This window comes from Miniopterus natalensis, chromosome 14, assembly GCF_054644295.1.
Source record: "Miniopterus natalensis isolate mMinNat1 chromosome 14, mMinNat1.hap1, whole genome shotgun sequence".
Classification (NCBI taxonomy): domain Eukaryota; kingdom Metazoa; phylum Chordata; class Mammalia; order Chiroptera; family Miniopteridae; genus Miniopterus; species Miniopterus natalensis.
Genome location: NC_142094.1, coordinates 41382777 through 41408108, shown reverse-complemented (window position 1 = coordinate 41408108; position 25332 = coordinate 41382777). Strand labels below are relative to the sequence as shown.

The window sequence follows — 25332 nt, the reverse complement described above, 5'->3', positions numbered from 1 at the left end:
AAAACAGACAGAAAAATTTAATGCAATTTAAGGAGAGAAATAAAATATTTACTTTCATAATTCATCTTGTGTATATGAAGTTGTTGCTGCATGTGTGTTAGTTAAGTAACGGTGTGTGTGTGTGTGTTTAAATATGGAAGGTGACCTAACTTGCTCTGAATGGACCCAAAGACGTTAGAACCTAGCCCAGGGTGTACCATAAGAGGTTTGCGGTTATTACCACTTATTTTTCACAATGTCTTCCCACTGTTCAAGTCTCTGTCAGGAAAATAGAGTGGTTTGGCTAGAGATGATTGGGATTTGTTGAATAGGGTGGAGCTGTCAGATTTATATGGCTTTTCCTCTTAAAAATATATGGCCTTCCTTTTTCATTCACAGTTACTGTAAAGCTCATTTGGGACTGTTGCCTCCCAATCACTTGGCTCCCCGAGTTTAATGAACACACGGCACATCACTCAGAGGGCCTGAACTTCCAGCCGACACATCAGATGGGAAACTCAGAGTGGTTTGGTCCCCAAATTCCTTCTGGGTGTCCATGTTTTCATAGTTCTCTCCTTTCACTTACCAGTCAAAGGTTATTATAACTAATTGGGTGTCTGTTGTCCACTGGCTCTCACGGTTTGATCTGCACACACTTAGGTCCACTGATGGAATCACCATGTGGCCTGGGGAATGGGTGTTGATCAAAGTATTGTTCCTCTTGCTCTCTGACTCTTTTTTTAATTCCAGCTGTGCCTCTGGAAATGCCCTCTAAAACTTGCATCATATGCTTTTTTGATAGAATGACATGACTCAGAGAATATAAGTATCTGGAATTATATAGCATAAACTCAGCTTTCAAGACTTGAGTGTGTTGAATTGAAGCCAGTCAAAGGAACTAAAGCTGGGAGGGGGGGAGGGCAAAGCGCAGGGGAGCGATGAGTGGCTCTGGGCTGGACAGGGGAATGCCTGCTGTGGGGCTGCCAAGGCAGAGGAACCGCTCAAGTTGTCTCTGTCATCGTCCTCCTTGATCTAGAAGGCAGATATTAAAGCCACCTTCATGAGAATGTAGGTGATAATAAATTGGAGGCTTTCTCCCAGGCATAGAGAATAGAGGTGGAAAGTGCACAAAAGAAAAAAATAAGTTTTTTCCAAAGCTACCACTGCTGTAACAGAAGGTTCAGAGGTTCAGAGATCACCTGACCATGCACAGTACTCATCTGTCCCACCCTGAAGGGCCTCAGATAAGCAACGTGGGAGCTGGAAAATATGGTTAATTTCACTGTCCAGGTACATTCCTCAGCTCTGGCTGCAGATACCTTCCCCAGGAATGACCATAGGATTCAGAAGTGCCTTTTAAAAATATGCTGGGCATGGCAGTGGCCTTGTGACAGGAGACAAGTTTAGTTCCTCAATACATATTCATTGAACCCAGCCTTGTGCTCACATTGTTAGGTTCTGGGAATATAGCTATGAGGAAGCAGGCATGGCCTCTCGCTCTCAAGAAGCTCAGAGTCTTTCCAGGGAAGAGACAGTTAATAAGTAACCTGATAAATTGATAATTACTACAGATTGTGAAAAATTCATTAAAGGTCTGGAGAAATCTGGTGAAGGAGATCTGAAAGAAGAGAATGAAATGGCCTCCAGAAGAGCCGGGGGAGAACTTCTGGGCAGGGGCCTCCAAAGGGAGAGAGTCTGTAGGATTCACAGGACAAAGAAGGCGAGGTGTAGTGAGCTGGGAGAAGTGTGATGTGAAATGTTCTCTGTATTTATTGTTGAAGTTGTGAGCAGATGGGGTTGGAGAGCTAAGCAGGAGCCAGATCATGCAGAGTGTGCAGAGCACCATAGGGAGCTTGGATTTTAGTCTAAGAGCGATGGGCAGCCAGTGAAGGGATTTAACAAGGAACAGATATGATCTGATTTAAGTTTCAGAAGGATGACTTTAATTGTTCTGTGAAAAATGGATTATAAAGAGCGAAAGCAGGGAGCCTAGACAAAAAGTTGTTGCAGACAAGATGAGAAACAGTGATGGCTCAGAACAGGTCAGTGGCAGTGAAGAGGGCAGAGGGAACAGCTGGGAGATGTAACAGGAGGTAGAAATGAAAGGACCCCTGTTGGGCTGGATGGGAAGGAGTAAAGATAAGAGAGAAACCATCCACCCCCCTTTTATACAAACCCTAGGATAGTGTTATCCTAAATCACATCAACACTGTACAGACTCCCAAGTGGATTTGAGGTCTCCACTCCTCTCCAAGCCAGGGTGAACTGACTGAAAATCTTTGCAAAGGACTTGACTTTGGTATTAGAATCGTTGGAAGCCAGGTCCTCTTCCAGAGTGCTAGACCCCAGAATTTCTACCAGCTTCATCTCCACACCCCCAGTGAGCCCTGATCCTAATCTAGTCCTGACCACAGAAAGGCGGTCCTTCACCATCATTCACTTTTATGATTAAGATGTTCTCTCCAGGCCTCTACCCTGAATTTATTCCTATTTGGAATTCCTAACCCGCCCTTCTTTCCATTAGTGTTGTCTGTAAACTTAATGATGACCATGTTCTGTGTTTTAGCATCCAGGTCTTTCAGAAACAATGTTCTCTGTATTTATTGTTGAAGTTGAGAGCAGATGGCCATGCTGCATGAGCACAGGCACTGAAATCTGAACCAAGAAAATGTGATTTGGGGATGAGACTGGTTCCCCATGACTAGAGCTAAACTCCATGCTATAGAGTTTAATTTAATATTAGAATTAGTGTTGTAATCAAAATAAAACACCAGAGTTGATCTGATACATGTGTTTGTTATTATGTTATGAGAGAAATGACTTATGCACATTATGTATAAATGACTTATGCACATTTCTATTTCACAGCCACACCAAGTTTTCTTTATAAGAATTGTCAATGCTTTTCTTTATCACCCATGCAAATTGCTTACAGTAAAAGACAAAGACTCTGTCTAGATCTTACTTCTAACCACCATACTGACAGAGCTGACATTTCCCTTGTTGCACCCAGTCTCCTACACCTCCCCTCAGCCCCAGGTCCTCAAGTAGCACACATAACATTTTTCCAAATTGGATCATATTAGGAGGCTAGAAATAGAAATTCTAGCTTCTGAGACTGTGGACTTTTGCCTGAGTATAATGGTGGCAATCATCATATCCCTGTTCTGTGTGATGTCTAAGGGTATATAATATTAGAAAAGTTATATTTTAGACGATGTGTTCTTAGACAGATCTTCATATAATTTTGCCTTGTACTCATGGGAGCACCTAACCTAGTATAGATGCTCTTACTGGAGAGTTACATCAAAAATTTTACACTGAAATATTATTCATGGCTGGTGTTAAAAGCTGCCAACACTGCTTCCCTCGTGCTGCCAAATACTCAAATTCTTTTATGGAGATAAAATAGTGAAGAATCTTTCTACCAGTGTCGCCCTCCTGAGTTCACATGCTCCGAGACCAAGCACCCCCATGTTTCTCTTCCTGCCCTCTGAGATCTGGAGCCACAGAGCTAAGATGTCAGTCACTATGGCCAAAAGCCTGCTTTGCTTTCTCTGCAACTTGTGGGTCTCACCCATCAAACTCAGTTTTCACCAGAGGAAGATCCATTTCTTTCCCTTAATTAGCAATTGCCATCTTCCCTTCTCCTTCTCCGTTTTTCTTTCATTGTCAAAAGCCACTTTGGATCTCCCTCAGAATTGTCTTCCCAGCAAGTCTCTCTTGTGTTTTCTGGACTCCCACCCCATTTTGTGGTATAGGCCTGTGAAACATACAACAAGAAAGGGATATTGTAGTCCTGTCGAGTTGATAAGATAAGCAAGGACTGATCATGCCATAATTTGTAGGCATGATCATAATTTGTAGGACCCCATACAAAATTAAAATGTGGTACCTCAACTTCAAAAAGTGGCATTAAAGGTACAAAATGCAAAGCTTTTTTTCTTTTTGCCAGTTTCTCTCTTGACTTATGGTATTTTTTATTTGCCACTTAATGTTGTTCTAAGTAAAGAAAAATTAAAGTTTAAATAATTAGCATGAATTTTGCCATCCATCTTTATGTTGTGCATGTGAGACTTAAATGTTAATATAAGAGCACTTAAGTTTTATGCAGATTACCAAAACACTAATTAGAAAGAATATATGCACCCCATATTCATTGCAGCATTATTTATGATAGCCAAGATTTGGAAGCAGCCCAAGTGCCCATCAGTAGATGAGTGGATAAAAAGCTGTGGGACATTTACACCATGGAATACCACTCAGCCTTAAAAAAGAAGGAAATCTTACCTTTTGCAACAGTATGGAGGGACCTGGAGAATATTATGCTAAGTGAAATAAGCCAGGCAGAGAAAGACAAACACCAAATGATTTCACTTATATGTGGAATCTAATAAACAAAATAAACTAACAAACAAAATAGAAACAGATACAGAGAGCAGACTGACAGCTGTTAGAGGGGAGGGGATTGGGGGACTTGGTGAAAAAGGTGAAGGGATTAAGGAAAAAAAAAACAAGAACTCATAAATACAGCCAACAGTATGGTGATCTCCAGAGTGTAAAGGGGGTGGGGGGGAGGGTATGGGGGGTAACCGGTGATGGGAGGAGACTTGGCTTGGGGCGGTGAGCACACAACACAATATACAGATGATGTCTTATAGAATTGTACACCTGAAACCTATATAATTTTATTAACCAATGTCACCTCAATAAATTCAATAAAAAATAAAATAAAAAGCCTCCAAAGCAGGAAAACATTTTTCTCTGACTGGTATTTTTTTACATATTTGCTAATGAGTGTCTGCACAATAAAGATGTGGTCTGTAGCTTGTTTTCCAAGGAGAAATCCAATTTGGCTCTCATGGATGTTGCTGCTACTCAGATACAGTTTAATTCTTTAATTGAAACAGCTGCAAAATAGCTTGTGGGCAGTGCAGTGCTCCACAGACTTTCCTGGAGCTGTCTGGGTGGAGACCACCTTCACTTTTGTGTTCTGAATCCCCGGAGCTAGTCAGAGAGGCTGTCAAGAAAATGTTGCCTCTGGGGCTGGTTGACCCTGCTGTTGGTCTGTTAAAGCTGTGGTTATCTGTGGCTGACTTCACAGACTCAGTTCTACTCTTTGTAATCAGAAAAGTGCTCGCATTTTGCCACCATGAACAAAGGAATAAATGAGTTTCTCTCCAAGTGCCCTTCCAGAAATCTCTCCACTAGCTTGGCTTCTGTAGCCTGTTGAGAAATGCGTTATTATAAAGCCTCTTCTCTAAGTACCTCATGCGCACTTAACTTTCTTGACTTGCACAAATACTTTTGTTACAGAAAAGCTTTGGTAAAAGGGGGTAAGTTTGGGGAGAGAAAGGATCTGCTCACACCTACAGGAGTTTACACCCCTCTGCCTACCAACACCCAAAGGATGACTCAACTAAGAGAGAAGAGGTGGGCTCTAAGAGTTAGCTCAAAAACTCTACTGAGAGACCAACTAAACTATGAGCTCTTCAAAGTGTGAGACTCTGTCTTAGTTATTTCTATTTGCTTGGTGCATAACAGGTGCTCAGCAAATGATGATATGAATTGGTATTATTGGGCCAAAGAGTATGCAGCAATTTAAGGCTTTTGATGCATTTTGGCAAGTTATTCTAAAAAAAAGGTTATTTCTGGTGATTCATTCTTTTTTTTATTGTGATAAAATATATATAACATAAAATTTGCCAATGTAACCAATTTTAAGTATACAGTTCAGTGCTATTGTGTACATACACAATGTTATGCAACCGTCTTCGCTATCTAGTTCCAAAATTTTCATCACTCCTAATAGAAACTCTACCCATTAAGCAATAACTATCCCCCAGCCTCTGGTAACCTCTATTCTACTTTCTGTCCCTATGAATTTACCTATACTTAATATTTCATATAAGTGAAATCATACAGTATTTGTCTGACTTCACTGACCATAATGTTTTTAAGGTTCATCCATGTTGTAGCATGTATCAGAACTTTCTTCTTTTTTATGGCCGAATACTATTCTGTTGTATGTAGAGACCACGTTTTGTTTATCCATTCACCTGTTGGTGGGCACCTGCATTGTTTCCGCCTTTTGGCTTTGCTGCGGTGCTGTTTGAGTTCCTGTTTGCAGTTCTTTGGGAGATATATATACATACATATACATACATATGTACACACACGCACGCACGCACGCACACACACCGCAGGAGTGGCACCGCGGGGCCAGCCGGTAATTCTGTTGGCTTTGTGCGGAGCCGCCACACTTTCCCACAGCGCGTTCTTCATGCCAAGCACCAGGAATGGTTTCACTGGCCCGTTGGCCCGTCAGGATCTAAGTCGTTGAAACGAGAGTAGTTCAAATGCATTGTTTTCAAAAGTAACCCTTGTCAAAATCATATAGTTTGGCATTCTTTACAGCAAACCTCTCAGTTGTGCCACTGGCATGTAGAAGCCAGGCACCGTCACCTCCCTTGCCCCGGGGAGCAGACGAAGGCAAGCCTCTGCAGACTCCCCGTGCAGGCCTGTGATTGCTTTCACTTGCCATGTGCCTGCTTCTCTCACTTCATACACCAATGCTCCTGTGCCCCTTGTGTGACGGCCCTTCCGCCTGAATTTCTAGGTTGGAGGCTTCCTGGGCTGCAGTTCCACTCGGTCCTCTGGGCATCATCTCATTGTATTGGGCCAGAAGTTCCTCAGTGGTGCCCCTCCACCCTTACTTAGGTCTGGGACTGATGGGGCTGAGTACAGGAAAATCCTGTAATTTTGTTCCAAGTAGATCACCTAAAGTCCATCTACAGATGGGTAAGAAAAGCAAGGGGCAGGGGACCAGACCAAAGGGAAAATAGGTGCTATGTTAGGCTCTGGGAATACAGCAGTGAGGAAACACAGTCCCATCATGAAATTCATAGTCTAGACGGGACGAGACATATGATTCAGAAATTCTGCCAATAAATGTGCAAATACAAACTGAACCAAGCATCCTAAGAGAAAGAAATGGTTCTCTGAGAAAACATAACACAGAAATGTGATTTAGCTCAGGCAGGGGCCAGGGGTGGTCCAGGAAGCCTCCCCTGGGAAAGTGACCCTAAAGCTAGCATCTGAGATAAGAGTGAACTAACCGTGGGGGGAGAGGGGGATGGGAGTGGGAGGGAGTGGGAGGTAATTAGAGAAGCAGGAAGGCCCTGCCCATGGTGGGAGGGGGAAAAAAAATCAATGTCCTTGAGCCTGAAAGCCAAGGTGTTTAGGGCCCAATTTCTATAAAAACCACTAGTCTCAGCCTCTTGCTTGCAAGCAATCGGAAGCCATTTGACAGTTTTAAGTAAGGTGGTCAAACAATGGGATTGTGGGGGTTTCATTCCCTCTAGAAAGGGCAGGAAGGAAAATTGTAGCTTTTAGTATTTCCAAAGATGCTGTAGTCACATGGAAACTCCCCGGGTCTGCCCTGCAGCTCCCTGTCTGTGGAGGGTGGGAGCAGCAGGGCTCTCCCCCTTACATGTAGCTCTGGCACATGGCCTCATCTGGTGCAGACACCCACGGTGATGCACCACTTCATTTCTCCTTGGCTCTCTCAGGTTGATATCTGCATGAAGAGTGGCTACTAGTCAGCATTTGTGCCCACTAGAGTTAACTGGATTTTGTAACTTTGGAAGTCAGACAAGAGGTTCTGTGAAGGAAAAATATTTGTCTTTTTGCTGACACACTTCAGGACGTGTATACCTCCCAGAAGCAGAAAACATTGACATTGAACAGGTTTAGGCACCTGCAGTAAGGCCTACCAGTGCTCAGGAAAACCATGACCTTCAAACCTTGCAAAGTTATCTTTTCGCTCTCCTTCAGCCCTGGAAACCCGCCCACCAGCATCAGCGGATGAATCTTTATTTGATAATTCATTCAATCAAAGAACACTTCCAGAATACCAATATTATTCACAGGCATTAGGGATGCAAAGGCAAGCCCTGATCTCAAGGAGCTTCCTTCCAGCCATCATTAAACTTTCCAAAACACACACAGAAACACACACACACACCAGTTAAGTTTATGTTTGGGGCAACTTGAAGCATAACTGTGTCCATACTATAAGATAACTATTTTCATGAGGCCAAAAAAATCTTTCAAGGAATAAAGAAGAATAAGCAGCATTTATTGAACACTTTTATATATCAGGCACTGTGATAGATGTTTCCAGGTGTGTTATCTCATTAAACCCCTAGGAGGAAACTGAGGTTTGTATATAGTAAATAACTTTCCAGGGTTTGAGTATATATCTTTCTACTGTAAGCAAATTATTTCTCCACTTTTGTTTCTGTGAAGCATTCCCCAAGTCCTCGAGTCATAATTAATTGTTTCCTCTTCTGAATTCCCAAAGTACAAGTGGTTCCTGATCATGTGGGGTTTACTTAGTGAGCCTCATTTCACAGAGAGTTGTTTACATGTATCTTGGCCCCGAAGTTCCTCAAGGACAGGAAGATGTCTTGTTCGTCTTTGTATCACCCAGGCTGAACAGAATAGAATACCTTGCATACCACTAATATGTGCTCATAAAATGCTTGTAGGATGAAAGAATGTATTCACAGCTCTCACCGAGTTGGTCAGGACCCCCTTCCCAGGACCCCTAGTTCTGTAGTGTATCATCGAGGGTCTGATGATCACACAGGGTGGAAAACCTAGTCGGCAAGCCCAAGGCCTGCTCCACCTCCATTAGTAGCTTCCCCTTGCCACCTTTCCAGACCAGTGGTGCAAACTTCAGAGCTATGGCCCACTCTCAGGAAGCCAGACTCCAGGTTGAGGTCCACACAGGTCCTGGCAACAAGCGAGGGACTACCTGAGCAGAGAATTCTGGGGCCACGAGGGTGTAGAACATGATCTACACAGAGGCACGGGCCCTTGGCTCTGTGGACTTCTTACCCCATGGAGAGGGGTGCAGCGGAAGGTGGGCCAGACCGTGGCTCTCTAAAGCAAGGGCCCCCTCACCCAGCTCTAGATTAGTGGAAATAGCAAATGTGAGAAATAATGAGTAACGTAAGTGGATAAAGACAAAACATTTCAAAAATATGCACTGGATTCATATGTACAAAAAATGACAAAACGAAACCTTAGAACTAAAGTCTGGGGACACATTAGGAAAGATTTAACCAGTGCACATTTGTTAGTTATTACTATTACACTGTTTGATTTTTTTCTTTTAGGTATGTTCTCTACTTATCCCTGGCAGAACTTGATCTCACTGAGAATTCATGGGCTGGGGGGTGGGTTGGGAGGAGGTGGTGTTGAGGACAGAAGGGAAACACAGCTCTTGCTGCTATGCTGCCAGGAGCCATCCCATCCTCTGGAATTAAGGATTTGAGCATTTAAAAAGCTACGAATTCTGTTTAATGCTCGTCCTCTATATCCAATCAATCATCATGTCCAATCAATTTTATCTCCTAAATGTTTCTCAAGTCCCTGGTCTTCTCTCTAATTTAATTTCTCCGCCTTGATCAAACTATCATCATATTTCCTCTAACTAGCCTCCTAAATGGTTTTCTTCAATCCATTTTCTGCACAGCTGTGAAAGTCAACTTGCTAAATGTAAATTGAATAATGTCACTTTATCTCTTAAAATTCTGCAGTGGCTTCCCATTTATTTTAAGGCAGATTCTAAACCCCTGAGGCCTGTATCACCCTGGACCTACCATCCTCATCTGTATTCACTTGCTGATCTCCAAGCTGAATTGGTCGGCTTTCAGATTCTCAAACACCCCAAACACCTTTTTCCGTCAGAGCTTCGCATAAGCTCTTTCTCTTGCCCAAGACCCTTTCTATCCCCTCCCCTCTTTTCCTCCAGTCTTAAATGTCACCCCATGAGAGACCCCTTCCCTGATTGCCCCGTACCCCCAGACGGGGTCACAGCTTCTATCATACTGTCTCATAGATTCCTCCATTACCATTTGTACTATTGAAATAAATTGCCTCACTCACTGGCTTAGGGCCTTTCTTTCTTGCTAGATATAAGTGTCATGACGGCAAGAACTGCATGTGCCTTATTCACCACCGTGTCCCTAATGCCCAGCACAGAGCCTGAACCATGGTCCGCATTCCTATTTGACTTCTCGCACCTCCTGCAGGCCAGGCACTCTGCTAAGCATGGGCTGTAGGCCTGGTAAATAATCTTAGACCTCGAGAAACACATGGTTCAGTGATTAATCCAGTGAATTCTGCAACCTTCTGTCAGTTTCTTTCTCTTTTCCCATTTATTTTGGTTCAACTTACTCTATATATTGCATTGTCTAGCTTTCGGACAATTGACTTTTTGACAAATCCTCAAGAAAAAGAAAAGATTTAAAACCTCTGTCTTTTCAGTGTCATCTGTTATTAGTTTTCCCTTTCCAACTATTAAATGGACACTATTTTTCTTCAGTCTCTTCTCATGTCTGATACATTTAAAGAATGTCTGTGTCTCTCTTTGTCCTGTGAAAATTGCAGTGCATTCCTTGCTGCAGATTTTTTTATTATTGACATAAAAAACCATTATATTTGCCTTCCTTCTTGATGACTCTTATTGTCTGAATCTTCTCATTATATTCCATCTTTCATACAATGTTCTCTTTTGTTGTTAGAAATGTATGTGTTCTTTTTTCTTTCCTATCTGTTCTATGCATAAAGATAATTTTTTCTGTTTTTTCATGCCATTACCTTAAGAGAGATTTAGAGATCACATTATTTGTTTAATTTTATTTATGGTTATATAACTGGCACATATTTGTAGTAAAATAAAAGAGTGAGAAAGGAGAAAAGAGGGAGGGACAGTGCAGGGAAGGAGGGAGGGAGGAAGGAAGAAAAAGGAGTTGGAGTCAGCTAAGAGCTGGTTTACAGGCCAGAGAGGTGCAGGGGGTGAAGGGGGTGGAGACGGAGCAGGAGCAGGAGGAGGGAGCTGAGAGCAGACAGGCGAGAGAGGAGACTGACAGGGTTTGTGGAGCTAAGGAAAGGTGGAAATTTCACACTCACCTTGGTTTTGAACCTGCCATCAACTGACCAGCCAAAATCCTCTAGGCCCCTGAGGGAAGAGATGCTAAACTAAGAGCAAGTCACCATAAACCCATCAGTTCAGAGAGATGTCAGCCTATGTGTGGGTCAATGATGACATCTTCAGAGGGGAGCTCTGATGAACACATGCAGACATAATTATTCTTTACTACCCTTTAATGTGTAATTTGACACATTCAAAGAGTATCTGCACCTGAGTGTTACTTTAAAGCAAAATGACGTAGTCAGCAGCTGCGGATCCACCACCCAACCCCAAAACTGCAGCATTGCCAGGAAGCCCATCAAAATGTGAGCTCTCACCCTGTTTTCATGATTCCCTGCTCCACGTAGGTGGCTCTGACTCCACAGTTCCATGTTTATCCGCCTATTGCTGTACTCCTGTACACACAATTTTATCACAGATGTGTGTGCTTAAACAGCATGTGTGGCCTAAGTGTGAATAGATATTTTTAAAAAATAAAAAACAGCCCGGCCAGGCATGGCTCAGCGGTTAAGCATTGGCCTAGGATCCAGGCAATCGGGGTTCAATTCCCGGTCAGGGCACATGCCTGGGTTGTGGGCTCGATCCCCAGTCGGGGGTGGGCAGGCGGCAGCCGATCAATGACTCTCTCATCATTGATGTTTCTCTCTCTCTCTCTCCTTTCCTCTCTCTGAGATCAATAGAGGTTATTTTAAAAAATAACAATAAAATAAAAATAAAAAATAAAAAGCAAACATTGGCCTGCACCGTACAAGAAACACACGGCTATTGCCTAGAGCACGTTTTACCTGGGCGCACACTCCTTGAATTCCAGGAGCGGGGTGGGGCAGGGACAGGGAAATGAAGGCTTTCTGTCCACTGATGTACACTTTTGGAAGCAGAGTGAAGAGACCCGTCACAAATGGTTTTCAAACAGTATCCAAAGGATAGGCAGGGAGAAAGGGGTGTGGAAGCACTTCAAAAGCGCTTTCTCTGAAAGTGGAAAAGCAGCGAACCTGCTGACAGAGCACATTTGGGCCTTAACTCTGGATTCTCCTTATTGCCCTCCTTACTGCTGAGTGGTGAATAGAAGGCTTCTAAAAGTGAAAGCGCTCTGATCTCAGTCTCTGGATTGAAAAGTTCCATGTTTTCTTCTTCTTTCAAGATTTGCTTTCATTGTCAAGATCTAGGATACTTTCTTAATAGAAAAGATTACTTAATTTTGAGCTTGCACTTTCAAAGGAAGGAAGGAAGGAAAGGGAGGGAGGGAGGGAGGGAGGGAGGGAGGGAGGGAGGGAGGGAGGGAGGGAGGGAGGGAGGGAGGGAGGGAGGGAGGGAGGGAAGATAGATACCTGAGTGGAAGGAGTTCATTTTTCAGCTCCTTTAATATTTGTTAATAAGAAGACTCAATGTCATCAAAATATCAATTCTCTTCATTCGATATGTAAATTCAATGAAATTCCAAAGTCTCGGTAGATTTTGTTTAGATACTTGATAATCTGATTCTGAAATGTCTATGACTGAGTAAAGGCCCAGGTTAGCAAAGTTGTTACTGAAGAACAGGACAGGAGGACTTGCTCTGCCAGCTTTCGAAACACATACAAAACAATGGTAATCAAAGCAGTGCAGTATTGGTGCAGGACAGAAAAATAGGGCAGAATAGAGAGCCCAGAAAGATACCACAGATATATGGAAGCTTGGTGTGTGATGCAGAGGGCACTGCAGATCACTAAAGAAAGGAGAGCCCATTTAATAAACGATGCTGGTATAATTGACTACTCATATGGGAAAATGTGAAATTAGATACTTATATCACACCATACACCAGATCAATTCTAGACTGATTAAAGACATAACTATGAAAAAACAGTAAAAGTTCTAAAAGAAAATATAAAATATCTTTATGAACTAGACATAAGGAAGGACTTTGTAGCATATAAAAAGAGCTAGACTAGATTGGCAAAAATTAAGAAGCCTGAAAATAACAGGAGTTGGCAAGGATGCGGATCAGGGGGAACTCAGACTCTGCTTGAAGGAAGCATCAGCTGGAGTCACTGGAATCACTTTGGAAAGCAATTTGGCACTATCCTGTAGAGCTGAATGCTTGTATCCCTGTGCAGGGCACAGCGAGTCTACTCTTAGGTATTGCTGTAGAACGGGGCTACGGGGCTTCTCTGACTTTAATGAGCAGCAGGATTACCTGGAGAGCCATGCAGTCTGGAGGCCCCACCTCTGGAGATTCTGATCCAACAGGTCTGGGGTAAAGTCTGTAAATCTATGTTTCTACGAAGCACGCAGTGAGGAGGCTGCTGCTGGTCTCCAATCACAGTTGGAGTAATGCTCCTCCAGATTGCTTCACCTGTACTTTGGGAAACAGGAACAAGAATGTTGAAAGCCACATTGTTCATAACAGCAAAAATCTGGATACAACCCAAAAACCCGTCAGCAGAAGAATGGATAAATACACTAGTATGTTCACACACTGAAGCATGCAACATTGAAAACGAATGACCTGTGGACGGGGGTAACGCCCTGGATGAATCCTAGAAGCATAATGTGAAAAAAGTAAGCCATAGAAAATTACATATAGCATGATACCACTTTCTAAAAGCTAACAAATTAAACAATATGTTGCTTAGGATAAAATTAAAATAATAGCCAAGGGAATGGAAAGCACAAAAATGGGAAAGGGAAGAAAACTAGATGCAACAGTGTGGGTGTTACTGTAGCTTTTAAGGTGGATGATGGTTCTCATATGTCAGTACTTTCATGTAAGTTACGTATGTTCTCCTGTATATGGAAAATAGACATAGTACACACAGAATGGAAAAAAATATTAAATGAGTACCAATCAGGTAAGCTAGATGAGACAAGACAAGATTACAAGGGAAGTAGAACTGTAATAAATGACAGAAAAGATCGTGGAGAACATAGGCATGCAATGTGCAGGACAAACTTGAGACCTCTCCTTGCAGAGAGAAAACAGAAAAGAGATGACACTTGTGCAGAAATTGAGGGTGGAAGCCTAACAGACCCCTGAAACAGAGACTGGAGCAAACAGAAAGAAATAAGATGAAGGCTGTGTTTAAAGAACATTCTCACAGGTTGGAGAAAGTCCTTAGTCTTTCTTATCAAAAGCACTCCCAAATACCAGCAAATTAATGCAGAAGCCCACATCGACACATTCCTGGTGAAAGTTCAAACATCGAGCGTATTTACATGTATATAAAACTTAGTATGTGATAAAATTGGACTTAGGGATAGATTATTTACTGTATGATGCTACAACAACCAGTAAATTATTCAGAAAATAATGAGGCTAGTATCATACACCAAAATATTCTTCAGTGAACCAAAAGGTGAAATTTTAAAATGATAATAATAACTAGAAAAATATAACTTAAGCTTTATCTGGTCCTTGTGTGAGGAAGGACTTTCTAAGAATAAAAGAAAAGGAAGAAACTGAGAGAAAAAGATTGGCATATTTTCCTGTAAAAATTTTTTAAATTCTTCATGTCAAAAAAAATCATAAAAAGTAATAAAAGGCAAACTACAAGCTTGGACAGAACTTTTCCTCCACATACTTTCGAAAGGAGTCTCACCACTCATATTAAAAGATACGTTAGAAATCAGTAAGAAAAAGGTACACATCTCGTTGGAAATATGAGTAGCTGTGAAAAACACATCACAGAGCAATAATAAAAAACATAGACATTGTAATCAAATGAGAGCCAAACTGAACCAATGAGATTTTGTATCTGTATGACTGACCATAATTAAATACTTGCTATTTTAAATAATAGGAGGCTGTATGTAATAGTCATCCTAAGGCCACTTAAAGTTAATTAAATGGTCCGGCAGGGTTTAGAGCCCACTACTCAGGGCAGATTTGGATCTATTCTGGTTGCAAGGGGGCTTTGAGACTTTGTTCTGATTTATGCAACTCACCAGACATTTTTAAGCAGCTGGTGTTATTGATGGCTACACAAGAAAAGATAATAAGATTATTAAGAGGCTTCTGCCTGGAAAGATGAAGGCTGAGAGGACATGGTTGATGTCTTAAAGACTTTGAATAGCATTTCACTGAATTCCAGAATTGCAGTGGGGTGGGGTGGGGGAGTGGGGGAGCCCCTAGACAAATTAGAAAGCCCCGTGTTACATGGTGAGTTACAAATGCCGAAGTCATTACCCCATAACAGGTGATAAGCACTTACACGATGCAAATGCAAATTTTATATTTATATCAAATACGAAAACAAAATATGGTAATACAAATACAATACAAACTAAGGTGTTGGTAATAGGCTTTTGTAAATTCAAATACATGTGTGGGTTACAGATTGAATATTTATTAATCAGTTCCAAATGGACCCTGGAATAGTTAAAGGTGAAAACATCTCGTTCTTTTTAGTTTACAATTATTCTTTTTATTTTAGAATTATTGAGCATGATCCAGAATTAGCACCATAGTTTGCAAACATTCTTGTTTTTGTTTCTGGCCCTGGGATCGTACTCTGATCTCCTACCTGGAGCAGCTTCCTCTCCCTCGTCCCCCACTAGCCGTCTTCATTGACAATATTTGGAAAATGACATTTTATATTTGCATATTGGTGGCAATTCTAAAGATTGGAGATCTTTCATTCTACAATTAAACAGCCATAAACCAGTATAAAAGTATACTCATAGGAAAATAAAGCTGAAAATTTTAAGGCCCCAACTAATTATTTGAAATGAAACTTTGACTCATTTGCTTGTATGCGGCTGGCTCTGAGTCCCCCCAGCTCCAGTCGCCCGCTAGGATGTAAAGGCCATTTTAGACGATGCTGGCTTCACTAGCAGCCCGGGGCGAGCGCTTCATCGGGGTGACCGTGCTTACAGGGTGAGTCGCATTGGGCGGATTTACTCTTGCTGAGAAGTCCTTTCTGGCCTGTGTGTGTCGTGCGTACTCAGGACACCTGAACATGTGCCTTCCCTGACTCTCCTCTCTGCTCTCCTCAGGACTACTGGCTCTCTCTCCTCTACAAGCGCTTGATCGGCCCCAAAGTCTTGGCCGTGCACGTGGCCGGGCTCCAGCGGAAGCCACGGCCAGGCCGAGTGATCCGGGACAAACTAAGGATTTACGCTCACTGCACAAACCACCACAAGTAAGTCTTCAGAGTGATGGCACAGAAAGCCACCTGAGGGCCTTCGGGCTTCGGGCCCCTCAGAATTCCATGCCATTTGGGACCCCTTCAAGACTTACTGAAAACTGCCTCTGGAAGTACTCACTCTACCTGCTCTTCATGGATTTCAAATGATCGCTGATAAATAGCTTTTCTCCAAGTAAATCCCTTTCTCACACTTAGAGGGTTTATTCATAAAATGTTAATAAGAGTGCATGCCATCTGTTCATTTACTTCTTTAGCCAACAAATTTTTACTGAGCTTTTCCTCTGTGCCAGTTGATGTAATGCCCAAGAGGCCTTTTGTATGCCTCTGGCTAAACCAAGGCAAGAGACATAAACTCTGTTTCTGTGATCCACCAGCAGAGCTTGACACAGTAAGTCAACTTTTCTAAGACACATGCTGGAGAGCTATCTGCTGAAAACTTAGCCCAGACCAGTGCGTCCCAAACTACGGGTCCCCAAGATAAAAAGTGTGCCCAAAGGTAGTAATGTCAGCTTTAGAACTTTTTCAGTATTTCAAAACCCTTTTCAGCTATTTTAAGGGTTAAGAGGTTAAATCTGTTTTAGGGGCTGGACAGCTCAGCATGGTAATGTGCAGTCATCCTCTTTTTGATCTGAAGCACTGGCTGTCATTAGAGTTGTCTTTCGAACAAACAGGAAAATAATTATCAGTAGGCAAAGTTTGGCAGATAAAATGTTTTAAAACATGAGGATCATATGGGTAAAAACTTAAAACTCAGCCTAAAGCCAAGCCCCTCAGACCATAAATGGCTTTCTTACATCACTTCCGGTTTAAGGAGCAGAGTAGGCAGCCCTGGAAAAGAGAATTCTTCTCTTAGTGCAGAAAAATGGGGTTGGGGGGTGGGCGGTGAGTGTCTGCAGCCAGACCTTCATTCCAGCAGGCTCATCAGGGGCTGATCTCAGGCAGTGGATAGCACAAAGAGCCCCAACGCTCAGGTTACAACAGACACTCCTTCCCCTTCCTTGATGAGAGAGGAGCCAAGTCAATTAATTTATCATGATAAGATTTTTCAAAGAATCACTCTGAGCATAGGGGGCCAGGGGCCAGTTGTCTTGTCTTGAGATACAAGTAACTATTGTGGATGATCGGAGGCTGGTTTGGGCAGAGGCCAGAGGTTTTCAACGTCCCTTTTGCTCAACAGGAAGCTCAATCCAATACCTGACAGAGAGTGACTTCTTTACGGCCTTGGCCTGCAGTTATCTGATCACCACACAAGGAAACATTGTATTCCTTGTCTCCACCCTGGCCCTGAAGTAACCACCCAAAAGGTGGACTCCCAGCTTCAAGAGAAAAAAAATTATTCTTGGCACCTTTTGTCTCTTTGGTGAAGCACATCAGTTTGTGGCCTTTATACTATTGGTCTGAGGACTTGGGGAGGAAAATGTCAATAGCATGGGCTTAACAGGACTTAAGTGTCTTCACAGAGGGCTCCTCACGTCATCTCATCCCAGTGTTCACCCGACGTTCTTTTACATTCTCACAGAAGGTGTCACTAATGTTCCGAGTATACCCTGAACTCAGGGCCAGAGTCTCATTTGTTTTTGTAGTCTTGATGTCTAATATAGTGACTGGCATAAAGGAGTTCTCAGTAAATATTTGATGAATGAATGAACGCAGAAGTAGGGCATTAAGACATTACTTCTGACTGAGAGTCTTAGCTGCCTTCTGCTTTGATATCGCCCCACCAGCCAGAAGAAGAAGGTGTGGTGGAGCGGTGAAGAATTCTACACTCACTAGCATGAGGCCTCCAACAAGGTACATCATCTAGAGTCAGAATTCCCTCCGCTTCCCCAGCTCTGCTTCTGTGGGGAGTCACTCCAGAACCTCTCTGCTTCAGTCAGTCCCTCTCCTCCTTCCCCCCATTAAAAAAAAGAAAGAAAAGACTGTACTAGTGCATTCCACACATGACCCTACTGGTAGTAATTGGGGTGAAGGCCTTTTTGTTCCTCTTATAAAAGAAAGCCCTCGGGATATGCTGCACTGGCTGAGATTGCAAGGTCTCCATGTCAGGGGGTGTCACGTGCCCCAGATAGGTGGGCACAAGCAGAGGCGTCTCTGCCCCATCTCTCTGGGAAGCCACATGCCCTGTCTGTACCCCCTCATCCACAGCAGTCACGAAGAAATGTTACTGATTCACTTATTTGTGGCCAAGAAAGCCAAGGTCACAAAAATGTCACAGAGTGGGCATGTTGGCTTCACACTATTCAGTCTTGACCAGTGCTCTGAAAATATATATCCTTGGTCAAATCAGGGATTGGGTGAGAAAGTATAAACTTACCAGTAGAACAACCCAAAGAAAGTGTCTACTGACGCAACTCCTGCACTCCAGTGTGTACTGAGCACTTGCTATGTGCCAAGCTTCTTGCCGGTAATTTGTCCTTCTATCGAGTGCACAGTTCCGTGGCATCACTCGTATGTGCAAATAGCACCTTGAATATTGCAAACTGTTTTACGATCTTTTAACCCAGTGTCCTACACAACACAGACGTTCCTTCTACACTCTCCCTGGCAGTTATGCATCCTCTGCTTGGATCCCTCACTGTCTCTCATGGCAGTCTCTTGCATTGTGGGTCATTTCTGACGTAGGAGAGCATTGTCTCTTATGATAGATTTAGGAGCAAAAGTTAGATGCTCATACCAACACCAGCAGGTGTTTTCTGCTCTCTGTTCTAGAGATAACAAGTCAGGGCTCTGGCAGCATGGCAGGTCTCGCCCTAGGCCTTTTTGTTCACAGAACAAATACTTTTTGACTGGGAAAAACCACTTTCTAAACCATTCTGCTGAGACAATGTATGTTTCTGGGGAGGAACTGGGGTTTTTAGCCAAGTTCAGAACCAATTGGAACCTGGTGGATATTGAAGCAAAATTGAGCCTTTTGGGGTTCAAGTTCATTTATTATTGGCAAAACATGACTTCCTGTTTTTCAGAAGAAGTTTTTTAAAGACTCATAAAAAAGGTTCCTGAGGCTTCTTGGACATCAAATGGCTCTTACAAAACAATATTTTGATGAGTTAAGTGTAAATGAATCAGAAACATGTGGATTAAATTTCCCTTAAAATACACAGGGGCTTTGAAATTAGGAGGGAAAATGTTTGGCAGAACATGGCTTAACTTTTACCGAACCCAAAAACTTTGAATTAGATTTGGAGACAATGGACCAACCTAATTTTCAAGCACATTGACTTTCCCTGAGAATAACTGTGATTCCAAAGCATCCTCTACCTTCCCTTCCCTTTTCTAGTCTCCCAGCTTCACTGGAGACATTTCTAGAACAGTGACTATTTTTTAATCTGGAAATCAAGATGCACCTCCCAGATGACATTCCCCACCTCTTATGTCCAAGATATTCCACTTCCAGCCTCCCTTCCCTGACTCACTTCCTCCCTCTCCCATGGCAACACAGAGAAGGTCTCAGGCAGCGAAAGAACAGCTAGAAAGATGAACTCCAGATTCGTGGATTCTCTGCTGGTGGTAAATGTCACCATGAGTGAGACATGAGCAAGACAGATGTTCCACCAGACAAAAAGGGACATTCATTAAGAGAACCAAAAACCACCTGGACTCATTGCCTGCAGGCCACACCTTCAGTCAGACCCCATTTTCTTAGGGAACAGACACTGTTCCAAGATTAGTTTTCTGTGGGCAGAGAATATACATTCTTCAGGAATCTGGATTTTCAACACAGTACTTTCAGGTTGGTGCTGTACTCCCCAGCCAAAAATGTGTCTTCATAGCGAGAAAACCTCTGCTTAATGCCCTCGCCCATCGCCAAGCAGGGAAGGCCTGGCTGAGGCAATCGTCAAGCCAGTTCCTACCTGAGGATGCCCCAGGAGTTCTGTGAGAGCCCCTGCGCATTGGCCTCTGGGCTGGTTTTCAGTACTGGTTTGTCTCCCTCAGAGGGACTATGTAAATGGAAATCAGGCCGTTGCCAAGCAGCTTGAAAAGACTGCTTTCCCTGGAGCCCCAGAGCGATGCTGTGATTTCAGGTCTCCCTCTCACCCACCCCTTCCCCACCTCCCACCCTCTGCTCTCCAGTCTCTGAGGCCTCATTATGCCCTGGCTCTGCAGAGGAGAAACTCATAAATGCAAGTGCGGGGCTCTCTCCTCCCCTGCTGACCTTTGAGAAGATTGTTTGATGATTGTTAACAAAGAGGATTACGTAGTGGGCAGAATTGGTACCCATGCATACCTCCTTCCGTTCACACTCTGAACCAGAGTAGCGAGAGTTAACCAGTGTCTTCATCAATTCTGCACACAGCTAAGTTAAGCTTAAAGCCCATCAGTGGAATATAGTTGGTGTTCTTTAATGATGGTAAATGCTGACATAGGCTAGAAGAAACATCTTTCTTCAGAGCTCTGGTGACACAAGTTTGCTCAAATAAATTGGTATTCCCTCCTGACCTAACTCATTTGGCTCCAAAAGCTAGTTCACATGTTTCAGGGGGTTGAGAAGAAGGACCAGAGGAGGGGGGACCAGACAGAAGAGTCATTTTCATTTAATTTATTAGAATATCAATTTAGGCATACAAAAAGCTTTGAACATAATAATGTGCCCCACCTACACATGCAAGAAAAATCATGACACAGCCAGTGGGATATACTTTGGTAATTCTTCTCATAACCTTAAAGGATTGCTCTGGGCAAATGGTTCCCATACTCAACTCATCTGCCCAAATATCCCAGAAAGATTTTTTTAAAGTGCAGCTTCTCAGGCCCCAGTCACAAATGGATTGAATCAAGAAATCTAGGGATGAGCCCTGGAAACTATATCACTAAAGACCAATAAGCAATCCAAGTTATCATATTGACCTGCCCTTGGCCACTCAACTCTTAATTATCACCTTTAGAAGCAGAGATGAGTGACCCAGAGGCTGAGGGGTGCTGTTTCTGCAAGGAACGACATTTTCCTCTGGGCAAAGTTCCTCTGAACTCCTCCTTTGAAGGCAGGACCAGGTCATTTTTTCTGTTTCCTCTCATTAACCCATCCAGATGGGGCCTTAAGGGACCCCTTAGAAACAAAATCTTTTTTCCTACTAGAGAGAAGGAAATCATTATAGCTTTGTTGATACATGCTGAAAAGCCATGTAGGCATATAGTTGTCCCAGGCTTCTGAACATCCTGTACTGGTTTAGAAGGATTCCAAAGTGGTAAATAGTTTTATAACCCAGGGGTAGGTAAAACAGCTAGAGCAGAAATCAAAAAGATCAATAAATTTGACTACATAAAAGTTTTAACTTTTATACATCAAATACAATGTAAACAAACAATTAGTCAAAGAAAACTTGGGGGAAATTTTGTAAGATACATGTAGGCAAAGGATCACTATCTTTAATAAATAATAGTTTCTTGTAAACCAATAGAAAATGGGCAAAGGACATGGTCAGTTTACAAAAGAAATGAAATGCCAAACAGACAAAATGAAAAAAATGCTGCACCTCATTATGAATTTTTTAAAAATACAAATTAATGCAACATTGAAATCCCATTATTACCTCTCGGGTTGAGAAAGTTTAATACCCAGTGTTCTTAATGGTATGAGGAAATGGGTGTTCTTATGCATAGCCAATCAGAGCAAATCGGTACAAACTTTCTAGAGAGTTAACATCAATATTATCAAAATGTGCGTATCAGTCAGGATAGGTGAGGTTGTGCTATGATAACAAAGGACCTCCAGATATCCATGGCTTTCAATAAGCAAATGCATTTCTCACTCACACCGCTTGCCTGTCACTCAGCTGCAGCTCTGCTCCACATCATCTTCGTGCCAGGATGCAGGTCAATAGGGCCCCTCTGGCAAAAACATTGCCAGTCTTCTGGCAGAGAGAAAAGGGACATGGCAAAACAGGGGTTGGCTCTCAAATCTTCTGCCCGGAGGTCTTAACATGTCCACCCACATTTCATTGGCCAAAGCCAATCTTCTGATCACTCTCAGGTTCAACAGAGCCAGGACAGAAAATATTCCACAGGGAGGGGCACCACTGGGAATGAAGCAGATTTGGTGAGGAATCATACAATGTGCATTCCTCTTGTCCTTAATGTTTCCAACTCCGAAGACTTCGTCTATCAGAAATAATCATGATGTGAAAAGGTTTAGGTGCAATGAAGTGCTTCATTATGTAATTTATGATGGCAAACAGTTGAAAACAACCTACGTTCCCAAAAGTAGGGCGTTAGTTAAATAAATTATGCTACGTTTCTAATGCTGAAGAATTCAGCATCCTCCTATAAGTAGAATTGAATATATCATGTAATAACATGGGACATGTTTAAGATGTTCACTAGGTGAAAAACTGTGAACAGTGTGATCCCCATTATGTAAAACCTGAGAACAATATATGTGTGTGTCGCATACTCAGTAAATATTTGTTGAATTAAATAAACTGAAAAACACTGGAAGGATGTTTACCAAAATGTTATTATATCTCAAAATACTTGGATTATGGGAATGTTCTTTTTCTTTTTTATGTTTTTCTATATTTTTTATTTTTATTTTTTGGCAATTAGCATGTTTTACTTCCGTACTCAGAAAAAGATATTTTGTTTTCTCAAACCATTGCAATACATTTAAACAAAAACAAAAGCAGTGCAGTGAGAAGTGAGCATCTTCTTTGCAGGAAACCACAATAACAAGCCCTTCCTGTCTTTGAAGGTCTAGGGTGGCCAAGAACCATAAATAAGTGCCCTGTCCTGGGGTAGTCCTGTTTCATGCGGTTGTACATTATTTAGAAGCATCTAACTGACTACTTTGTTTCTATCTTTTCCTTCTTTCTCTTTCTGAATCTCAGCCACAACTATGTTCGAGGGTCCATTACACTTTTTATCATCAACTTGCACAGATCAAGAAAGAAAATCAAACTGGCTGGGACTCTCAGGGACAAGCTTGTGCACCAGTATCTGCTGCAGCCCTATGGACAGGAGGGCCTGAAGTCCAAGTAAGTGCTGACCTGGAAATAGTTTAGGTGCAAGGGCAGCAAGAGCTGGGTGGGAAGGGATCTAGAGTTGCCCCTTTGCTGAAGGTACCCAGGGTACTGCTAATTAACTTGGGCTCAGCAGCATGGAGTCAGGGGATACTGTTTAAGAATAGTATTTGGAACCCTACTCAAGAATCTCCCTGTCTCTAGGCGTGGACCTCTCAACTGTAATGTAAAGTGATGGACAAAATCTTTCTCAGCGAGGTCACTCTTGGTATCTGGGCAAGACGCAGGATGAGCACATTTCACGCTATGTAGCATCCTCGGTCCCTGCCCACTAACTGCCAACAGCACCCCCTAGTCATGGGACAGCCCAAGACACCGGTGGTTAGAACCACGCCCCTGCCAGCTACCGCATTCTGTAGTGCTAGAACTCCCTGTTTGGCATCACTTATAAACCTCGTGGGGCTTGGAGAAAGAAGCACTGAACAAAGGATCAGAAAAGTTCAGATATCGAACATCAGTTCTGCCCCTAACTTTGTAACTTTGGGCACATCACCCTCTGGATCTCAGTCTTCTCATCTGAACAACAGGAGAGAAATTATATTCTAGGGGCTCTGTGGTCCCTTCAAACTCCATAAATACATGGTTCTGCGATCCTCCCTCCCTCCCTCCCTCAGTTTCTCCTAGCGACTATTGACAATGCTGACGTCTATCATCAGAAAGCAGCTCTAGGCCACAGTGAGAAGGGCCTGGTCAAGGGTAAAGCCACCCCAGCTCCCCAAGTGAGGCCTCCCAGGAAGGGAATGGGATGTTGTAATGGGAGCATTCCCACTCCATTTTTAATGTTTACCAAGTTTAACAAAGCTGTAAACTTGGAGCAGGTGGCTTGCACTCCCACAGCTGCCCGCAACTATTTGTGCTTTAATTGTTCGCTGTCTCACTGCAACCTTGGTGGCTTGCATTTGGCTTCCAACTGTATGTGCAATGGGAGCAAAGCACAATCTGGGAAGTCACTTACTGAGGTTTTTTAGCCCACCCTCGATCTGTATTTCCAGCCTGGGTTCACATTCTGGCTGTGTTTTCTGGCTGTATGCACACTGCTCCTACTTTCCTTTCCTCTCCATCCTACCTATATCAGAGGAACTCTCTGGAGTGTTTTATCCCCTCTCTCAACTTCCCAGCAGCTCGACTGGGGGGCTCGATTCCTGGTCTTCATCCTAGGCAAGGCACTTGGTCCTGGTTGACTAAAGAATCATATGACCTGGGCAGATCCTTTCATCCTAATCCCTAAACCTCAATTTCCCCTTTTCTGCAAAATTCAAGGGTTGCTATATATTTGATAAGATCCCTTGCAGCTCTAAAATTCTCATCCTTGATCTGATTTTCTGAGGACCCTGAATTTGGTTAAGTTCCCACTGCCATTCAGTAAAGACCTAAAAGTAATGACTGGTGGAGGGACTGACTCTTCAGCAGTGAGTGTGACAGTTCAGGGTCCTCTGGAACCAAAGAGATTAGGCGCTGACCCTGCCCAGTGTCAGGAAGACCATGTGTACCACGTGGAAGGAACTGACCAAATGCCTCGCAGTTCCACAGGGGTCCTGAAGAAGGGTTTGGTAATAGCCACTGAGGTCAAATAACAATGTATCGAAATTGGAAGAAGAGGGAGCTGGAATCAGAAGGCCTGGATATGAATCCAGTTGCTACCATTTGTATGTGTGACCAAACCTCAGCTCCCTTACCTGTCAGACGGTTTATTGTGTGAATCAAATTAGAACATAAGGGTGAAATGAAGCCTCCTACAAATGAAAATTTTATGCATCTATGCATACATGTACATATGTAAGTGTAAATACAGGTACCACATAGGCTTTTACGTATATGATATTAAAGAGAGCTTGGGATTGAAACTCAACAGACCCAGATTCCAGCTGTAACCCTGCAAGTGTTCCACTGTGGAATTTTGGGCCCTTCGCTCACTTCTCTAAACTTGTTTCTCTCCTGTAAACTATTGCTAATTTTCCACCTCCCCCATTCTAGACCTTGGTGACTCTGACTTGCGCTGTGCCATCTCAGACTGTCAGCTGCCAGATGCACACATTCACTGCCACATCCCGCACTCTGCTCAATAACTACTAATAAGAGCAAGAGCCCTCAATGGTTCTGGGATGGGGCTCTCACAGGAAGGGTGTGGTTTTGGTGCAGCAGAGGCCGCAGGAAAGGATGGAAGGAAATGCTAGGAAGTGAGTTCAGCCTTTGGTGTCTCCTTCTCTCA

The 25332-nt window shown here is 42.9% G+C and overlaps 1 protein-coding gene across 2 annotated transcripts in view; it reads left to right on the top strand.

Annotated features, from left to right (window-relative positions):
- HPSE2 (heparanase 2 (inactive)) overlaps positions 1-25332 on the top strand; it is a 403699-nt gene that overhangs the window by 360299 nt on the left and 18068 nt on the right. Inside the window, exons 10-11 of one of the 2 annotated variants that reach the window (XM_016219880.2) lie at positions 15959-16104; positions 22932-23078. In XM_016219880.2, coding sequence (XP_016075366.1) covers positions 15959-16104; positions 22932-23078 — 293 coding nt within the window. Of the gene's footprint in view, positions 1-15958; positions 16105-17834; positions 17997-22931; positions 23079-25332 lie in introns of those variants that run through there. The other variant, XM_087824495.1, reaches the window with a different exon arrangement.